This window comes from Pinus tabuliformis, chromosome X (assembly GCF_031772625.1).
Source record: "Pinus tabuliformis cultivar Carrire ecotype Pingquan chromosome X, CPIR1, whole genome shotgun sequence".
NCBI lineage: Eukaryota > Viridiplantae > Streptophyta > Pinopsida > Pinales > Pinaceae > Pinus > Pinus tabuliformis.
In genome coordinates, this window is record NC_142308.1 from 970,395,898 (window position 1) to 970,405,548 (window position 9,651).

Below are 9,651 nucleotides of genomic sequence, written 5' to 3' on the forward strand. Positions count from 1 at the left end.
TAATTGATCATTTGTCGACGCGTTTCGAACCAACTAGTGTGGTTCATCGTCAGGACAAGTTGAAGATACAGATCCAGTATAGCGAGTTAAATAATCCAAGCAGAGACTCCAAGTGGTGTTGTCTACGGAAAAGGGAGATGGAAATGTAAGAAAGAAGAGCACAGTGTCATGGAGGGATACACATAGCTAATGCAGAACTCCAAGAAGAGATACAGAGGTTGCAAGCTCGTTTAGAGGCCATGGAGACCAACAAGCAACGAGACCCTGAGGTTGGAGATGACAACAAATCAGAGGAAGAAGCTACAACAGAAAGAGAAACACCTATGGATGAGGCTCCAAAAGTTAAATTGTTGAGGTTAGTGCTAAGCTCAAGTTCCAGACCAAAACCTAAGTTGTCCACCTATGATGGCAATTTAGTAGCTGAGAATTTGATGGATTGGATTAGTGAACTAGACAAGTATTTCGAGTACGAGGAGATTGAAGAAGATAAGTGGGTAAAATTTGTTGTAACTAGGTTGAAAGGCCATGTTGCATTGTGGTGGGACAATGTGCAAGCTGAAAGAAGGAAAAAGGGGAAACCATTGATTAAAAGTTGGGACAAGATGATAGCAAAGATGAAGGGGAAGTTTCTGCCAAAAGACTATCAACTATCCCTCTACAAACAGGTGCATAACCTCAAGAAAAGGCTGCTAACAGTTAGAGAATATACTGAGGAGTTTTATAGGGTGAATTTGAGGGCAGGTTATGTAGAAGACACCCCAAAGAAAACAACAAGGTACATCAATGGCTTGAAGCTAGAGATTCAAGATGAAATCAATATGCTTTCTCCCCGAACGATGGAAGAAGCATACTAGTTTTCCTTGAGGGCAGAAGAAAAGATAATGAGGAAGCATAATTCAAGCAGAGGTCATGGTTTTTCTAGGTGGAAAGGAAATATAGCTGGAAGAGGGAAGGCTCCAGCCCAAAAGAATGATGCAGGTAACCCAAGGCAACAAGGACAACAAGAGAAATAAGGTGACTCCAAAGGAGGAAGACCTTACCGAAGAGGTAGAGTTAGAGGAAGAGGTAGAGAGACTATCTATCAGTGCTATAAATGTGGGTAGTCATGTCACAATATTTTGTGTGTCCTGAGAATGAAAAGGGAGGACAGAGAAATGCATATGTAGCTTAGCCGAAAGTAGCAACAGCATAGGCACTTGTGGCAGAAAATGCATCAGAGACAGGAGAAGCTTTAATGATGAATAAGATCTTGTTGAAACCAACCAAGGACAATGAATAGATAAGGAAGTATGTTCAAGGACTGTTGGACAAAGGATCGATAAGGGAAAGCTTGAGTATGTACATTGTCCCTACGGTACTCACCCCAAAAAAATATGGAGAATGGAGGATGTGCACAGATTCCAAAGCAATCAACAAGATTACAATCAGGTACAAATTTCCATTTCCACGGATGGATGACATGATGGACTATTTGAGTGGGGCAACCTACTTTTCAAAGGTTGATTTGAAGAGTGGTTACCATCAGATCCAGATCAGAGAAGGGGATGAGTGGAAGACAACTTTCAAGACCAATAGTGGACTATATGAATGGTTGGTCATGCCATTTGGACTGACAAATGCACCAAGCACCTTCATGCGGTTGATGAATGAGGTCTTGAAGGAGTTCGTCGGTAAGTTTGTTATTGTTTATTTAGATGATATTTTTATTTTCAATCGAACAAAGGAAGAACACCTTAGGCATGTAAGGTATGTTCTAGAAAGGTTGCAACAAGAGAAACTATTGATTAACCTAAAGAAGTGTACTTTCATGAGGTCTGAGTTGGTATACTTAGGCTTTGTCATTTCAAAGGATGGGCTGAAAATGGATCCAGAGAAAATAGAGGCAATTGTGAGTTGGCCTTCACCTAAGAACATTTTTGAATTTACGATTTTTCATGGTTTAGCTAGCTTCTATCGTAATTTCATCAAGAATTTCAGTGGTATTCTTACACCTATCAATGAGACAATAAATAAGGATAGACAACCATTTTGTTGGACAACAACAGCAAAGAAAAGCTTCCAGCTCTTGAAGAAAAAGATCACTGAGAAGTCGATGTTGAAGCTACCTGACTTCAATTAGATTTTCCAAGTCAGATGTGATGTTAGTGGTACAACCATTGGAGTAGTATTGAGTCAAGAAGGCAGACACGTTGCATATTTTAGCGAGAAGTTGAAAGACGCAAAGCAGAAATACTCATCTTATGACAAGGAATTATATCCAGTGGTTTAAGCATTGGAGCATTAGAGGCACTATTTGATTCCTAGGGAGTTTGTTTTGTTCTCTCACAATTCTGCATTACAATATATAATGCAACAACACAAGTTGAACCATAAACATGTCGAGTGGGTGGAATTCATACAATGTTTCACCTTTGTTCTGAAACATGTGGGTGGACAAGAGAACAAGGTAGTTGATGCTTTGAGTAGGAGGAGCTTGATCATGTAAGAGTGCCATGTGCATATTTTGGGCTTTGATTATCTGAAGGACTTGTACAAGGATGATGTTGATTTCCAAGAGGCCTTTGAAGCATGCAGGAACCCCGTGAGTAGAGATAGAAACCCATGGAGGGAGTTTATGTTGCAGGATGGTTTGTTGTTAAAAAACAGTCAATTATGTATTCCTCGTTGTTCAATGAGGGAGAATTTGATGCAGGAAAAGCACAATGGAGGATTGGCAGGGCATTTTGGTGTGGACAAGACACTTGGGAAGCTAGAACACTTCTATTTTTGGCTAAAGATGAGAGTTGATGTGCAGAAATATGTAGGAAAATGTAGGGTATGCCAACATGTGAAAGGGAGGAGTCAAAATGTTGGGTTGTATACTCCTCTACCCATTCCAAGTAGACCATGGGACTCAATGAGTATGGATTTTGTTTTGGGTTTTTCAAGGACGTAGCAAGGTAAGGATTCTATACTTGTAGTTGTGGACAGATTTACGAAGATGGATCACTTTATCCCATGTTGCAAGACTAGTGATGCTACACATGTGGCTCATTTGTTTTTCAATGAGATAGTCTGATTACATGGTTTGATAAACAGTATAATTTCTGATAGGGATACCAGGTTCACCAGAAATTTTTGGAGGACTTTGTTGAAGAAGCTTGGAACAAAATTGAACTTCAGCTCAGCCTATCACCCAAAATCTGATGGGAAAATTGAAGTTATGAACAAGAGTCTCATAAACCTATTAAGGAGCATTGTGGGAGAGCATCCAAAGCAGTGGGATCATGTATTAGCTCAAGCTAAGTTTGCATACAATTATTCTCCAAAGAGGAGAAATGGGAAGAGTTTGTTTCAGGCCTTGTATGGAATGCATCCTAGAGGAGTTTGTGAGTTGAGAGATTTGTGAAAACTTGAGTAGAGGAGTGTTGATGGGGAAGATTTTGCAGTAGAAATTAGTGAATTAAATGAGGAAATAAAACAGAAGCAACAAGATAGCAGCCACAAATACAAACAAAGAACAAATTCAAGAAGGAGAGAGGTAAACTTTGAGGTAGGGGACATGGTCTTAGCACATTTGAGAAAAGAGAGATTCCCAAGAGGGAGTATAACAAGCTCAAAATGAAGAAAATAGGACCTTGTAGGATACTCAAAAAGTTTTCTGCAAATTCCTATGAACTAGAGCTACCTATGGGCCTAGGTATCTCACCTATCTTCAATGTGGCTAATTTGTATCCCTATCAAGTTGGTGATGAAGGTGCCACTGCAGCAAGTGGGAGCAATATGGAGGTCAATAAACATCGTTGGATAAATAATATGACTATGGCAAAGGATCCAAAGGTTGAGAGAGTATTGGACACCAGAGTTGCAAAGCACAAGTCCAGGGGAAAACGGTATCTAGAGTTTTTAGTAAAGCGGAAGGATTGTCTAATGGAGGATTCTACATGGATGAGTGTTGTAGCTCTACAAAAGGCAGGTTTCTCAGTATAGGACCTTATGAGAAGGAGCTCATGACTTTTCCTTTCCTAGGGATTCTGATGCAAGAGAATTAGACCAGGTTCATGGTGGAAAATGAAGGGGGATTGACAATGTGGTGGATTGGCCACATGTTGAGCTCGAAAAGTCGATTTTGTCTCCTTTAATGAGATTTTGAATCATGTAAATGAAAATTTTGAATAAGTTGTAGAGTCTAGGAAGTGAAGAGTCATTTTTGTTGTGTCTTTTCAGCTTCCCTCAATTAGAGAGAAGGGAAACTGAATTAGTTTCCAAGGATGTGTGTAAAAGGAGCATTGATCGGAGAGGAGAGGAGATTTTTCCCCACCTCGAACCTGTACCTATGAAATAATTAAAAGAAATGTGAAACATATTCATTCCATATCTTTGTGTTATTTATCTATGTTGTTATCTTCGTGTTCAAATTGTACACACATTTGATTTCATTCTATAATTAGTGTGACCCCAAGCCTGTAGCGTTATGTGTTGGTGAATGTTCGATTTTTGAGCTATGGTCACTATGTGTACTTGTTACTGTGATATGAACCATTAGTTTGTAGTGTCTCTATTTTGCAGGTAGTGACACAGTTTTCTAAAGAGGGACGACCCATTAAGTCGACAAGGGGATGTTGGACGTAGAGAGGTAGGAGGAAAACATTTTCAGAGTAGAGAAGTGTAGGAATCTGAGTAAGTTAAGCATTGAGATATAGCCTTTGGCCTGACTGCTGTTGTGCCTTTGTTATTGGAAGACTGAGCATAAACCTTGGTAACTGAGACAAGGGAGATCAAAACCTAAGTGTGGAAGGCATGATTAAGACAATGAGAGATTGTTTGACAAAGGATCGAATCGCTTCACATTACCGAGAGAGGAAATAGAGTTTCTAGAGGCCCTATGAAAATATTTCGCGGCACCTAAAACCAATTTATTTTTGCACTGTGTTGTACCCATAGTTCCTTCTGGTTACTTGATGTCATCAAGTTTTTAATGCTTTTAAATATTTTTATAGATATAATTTATTTTTGCACTATGTTGTACCAAGATTTCCTTCCGGGCTACTTGATGTCATCAAGTTATTAATGCTTTTAAATATTTTTATATATATTAATGCAGAGATTACAATTTAAAATATAAACTCTTTACCACATTATTTCACTTTTCCACTATGTTTTTTACTCTCTTTTTAAACTTCTTCTCTCAAATTTCTGAGCATATTTGGAATACAAATATTTTTATAGATATTAATGGAGCTATTACAATTTAAAATACAAACTCTTTACCACATTATTTCACTTTTTCACCATGTCTCTCAAATTTCTGAGCAAATTTGGAATGCGATTTAGGGCTCGGTTTCAATATATTTGTGAAATGATTTTTTGGGTTTAGTTTGTGTGTTGTTTCACTTTACCCAAAAATAAAATAAATTGACTTGAGGGATGAATCATAAGGAATGGCTTTGACCATGCATCTAGGCTCATAATCAGGTTTTGAATCAATGGTTACTATGTTTGATTCAAAATGATAACGATTAAATTTGTAGTGTTACTTACATATTAAGAATGTTACCAATGTATGAAGAAAATTTAAGATTAAACATTTTTTTGTTTTTATATGTTTTGTAAATGACTTTTGCAATGTAACCTACCAAAAAATTATAAATTTAAATATAAAATTCAATAGTGAGACTTTTTTTAAATGTTAATGTAAATAAGATTTTGTAATATTTTTTTTGTTTAGGTTATTAGTGTTTTCAAAGAGTTCTAGAGATATTAATAGAATCATTAAAATTTAAAATATAAACTCTCTACCACATTATTTTACTTTTCATTACTCTATTATATTAAGTTTACAAATTTTGATATATTAATTTATAAAAAATAAATATTATATAGATTTCTAATATATTTTATTAAAATAAAATATATGAGGAAGAATTATATATATATATATATATATATATATATATATAGTAATCTTGGCAAGACTACATTTTCATTATGTGCAATATATCATGTGGATCGGGGCGGGGAATTGAACCGATGACTTCACATCAAGGCGTGTTATATATATAGATATATATAGTAAGCTTAACAGGACTACATTTTCATAATGTCCAATATATCACCCAGATTGGGGCGAGGAATTGAACCGATGACTTCACATCAAGGAGTGTCTTAATAGAGCACCCGATATCCAAGACAAGGAGTGTCTTAACCGAGCACCCGATATCCAAGACAAGGAGTGTGTCTTAACATAGCACCTAATATCCAAGACCCCATGGACAAAATATTTATATATAATTAAAAAATGTTAAATTGAAAAGAAGGATTTTTCCTTTAATTTTATAATCATGAGAGCCATAAATAAAATTATAACCAGTATAGATCCATCTTAACCAAGGATCTAACATGAGCCTAGAGGGATCATTCTACAACCCAGTGTGAAGGTGATGTTAAGTATGTCCGTCTTAAAATAAAAATAAAATACTCTAAATAGAAAACAATGTAGGCTATAATAAAAAAGAGAAAAAAAATGTTATATATATTTAATTAGTGGTCCAATGACCTAATATAATTTACATGAATTTCATGTAAATTAATTAGAAGTAAAAATAAAATATGTAAGATATTTAAATCTTATACTTTTCAAAAATATTTTAACATTGATTTCAACTTTATATATATCTATATATAAAAAATTATTAAAAGAAAATATTTTAATGTTGTAAGAATAAAATATCAATTGTGGGCTATGAAAAAATTATTTTAATATGAATTAATATTGATGTATACTTAAAATTATATTAATAACAAAAATATCAGTTTCATAAAATGGCTTAATGTGCATGCTATAACATTCAAAAATACAATTTAACAATAAAAAAATACACATTGTTATCTGCACTTTAAAATGAGTTTGCACTTGAAAAAATTTGATCCTTCTAGGCTCATGTTAGATCCTTTGTTAAGATGGATTTATAATATATTTTATTAAAATAAAATCTATGAGTATATATATATATATATATATATATATATATATAGATATATATATATATATATATATATATATATATATCACCCCAATCAATGGAGAGAACTGAACCAGTAACTTCACATCAATGAGTACCTTAACAAAGAACCCTATCACCTTCTTTTCAAGACCCATGGACAAAATATTTATATATTTAATATTTATGTGTAATAATTTATAGTTAAAAATGTTAAATTGAAAAGAAAGAGATGGATGGACTTAGTGTTAGAGGATTTTTCCTTTAATTTTATAATAATGAGAGCGATAAATAAAAATATAACCAACATAGATCCATGTTAACCAAGGATCTAACTTGAGCAACAAAAAAACAATGTGTATTTTTTATTGTTATATTGTATTTTTTAATATTATAACATGTGCATTGAGTCATTTTATCAAATTGGTTTTTTTGTTATTAATATAATTTTAAGTATACGACAATATTTTAAAATATTTTTTTTCATAGCTCACATTAGATATTTTATTTATACAACATTATAATATTTTCATTTAATATTTATTTTATATATATAGATATATAGTTGAAATCAGTGTTAAAATATTTTTGAAAAGTATAGGGCTTAAATATCATACATATTTTCTTTTTACTTTTAATTACTTTAGATAAAATTATATTAGGTCATATGGACAACTAATTAAATATGTATAGAATTATTTTTTTCTTTTTTATTATAGCCTACATTGCTTTTATATTTAGAGCATTTTATTGAGCTGAGAGGCTAATTCTACAGCCCAGTATGATGTGTAACCCTGTCTGTGGCCATCAAAGTTGAAATTGGCTATCAAAGTTGAAATTTTGCTCATGTCTGCCAAAATAAAATTTTTAAAAGATCTAAAAATAGAAACAAAAAATTAAATAACTATACAAAACATTTAAATAATGTTTGCTCATAAAAAAAAATTGCAAGTTAAGAAATTGGATCCCTCTCCTCTCATGTTAGATCCCTATTTAAGATGGATCTATGTTGGTTTTTATTTTAAAAGTGACAAACATACTTACGCATCACCTTCGAACTGGGTTGTAGAATGAGCCTCTCAACTCAATGAGCCATATAAAGGTCACAATGTATATAGTTTATAAACCAGTCTAGATCCATAACTTTGGATGTATCAGAAACAAAAAATTAAATAACCACACAAAACATTTAAGTAATTTCTACTCATAAAAAAAAATTGCAAGTTAAGAAATTGGATCCCTCTCAGCTCATGTTAGATCTATATTTAAGATGGATCTATGTTGGTTTTTATTTTAAGACGGACTGACATACTTACACATCACCTTCACATGGTTATAGAATGAGTCTCTTGGCTCAATGAGCCATATATAGGTCACAATGTATATATTTTATAAACCAGTCTAGATCCATAACCTTGGATGTATCAAGTCTCTAGACATGTGAATATTTCCTCAAGCTTTGTACTAAAAAAAGAAGTATGCACCTAGAGAGATTTGATCTTTCTCAGCCCTTGATAGATTTGGAGTTAATATGGATCTAGGATGGTTTTATAAATAACCAATATAAATCAATTTAACTCTGGATCTACCAAGCACTAAGAGAGATCAAATTTCTCAACATGAAAACCTTTTTATGAGTGAAAAACTTGAGGAAACGTTTGCACCTCGAGAGATTTGATTCCTTTCAACTCTTGATAAATTTGGAGTGAGATAGATCTATGTTGGTTTCGAACAAGACACTAACAAAATTGTTTAAACTATTTTGTTTTTTGTTTTTTGTTTTTTTTTTTGTTTTATATAATATATGCATAGTTGACACTGAAATATTTTATTTATTGATTCACATTCTTCACATTAAAATGTTAATACATGCTCCCTCCCATTTGAAAATAGAAATATATATCCAATAGAACTCTCATGAATTACTTTTATTGTTAATTGTTTTTAAATGTTACATACATCTCTCTCTCTCTCTCTCTCTCTCTCTCTCTCTCTCTCTCTCTCTCTCTATATATATATATATATATATAACTATTTTTTTATTAATAGTTCTTTCATGTATGCATATATTTATTTTTTGAGCCGAGAAGCTCATTTTACAGCCCAGTATGATGTGTCATCAATTTGAAATTTTGCATACACAATATTAAATAACTATACAAAATATTAAATAATGTCGGTTCACAAAAAAAATGCACTTGAAAAAAATAGATATCTCTGGGCTCATGTTAAATCTATATTTAAGATGGATCTATACTAATTATTATCTGAGAGGCTCATTCCACAGCCTAATATGGTTACTACAGCCTAATATGATGTCTCCATCATCAAAGTTGAAATTTTTCTCATGTCTACCAAAATAAAAATTTAAAAAAATCTAAAAATAGAAAGAAAAAAAAACTATACAAAACATTTAAATAATGTCTGCTCATAAACAAATTTGCAAGTTAAGAAATTGGATCCCTCTCGGCTCATGTTAGATCCATATTTAAGATGGATCTATATTGGTTTTTATTTTAAGACCGATGAACATACTTATACATCACCTTCACATTGCACTGTAGAATGAGCCTCTCGGCTCAAGTAGCCATATAAAGGTCACAATGTATAGATTTTATAAACTAGTCTAGATCCATAACTTTGGATGTATCACGTCTCTAGAGGTGCAAAT

The 9,651-nt window shown here is 33.0% G+C and overlaps 1 protein-coding gene across 1 annotated transcript; it reads left to right on the top strand.

The window, feature by feature from the left end:
* The first annotated feature begins 239 nt into the window (after positions 1-239).
* On the top strand, positions 240-854 carry LOC149142964 (uncharacterized). Its single transcript, XM_089451633.1, has one exon. It carries the CDS (start codon positions 240-242, stop codon positions 852-854), a length of 615 nt encoding a protein of 204 aa, XP_089307759.1.
* The last annotated feature ends 8,797 nt before the right edge of the window (positions 855-9,651 follow it).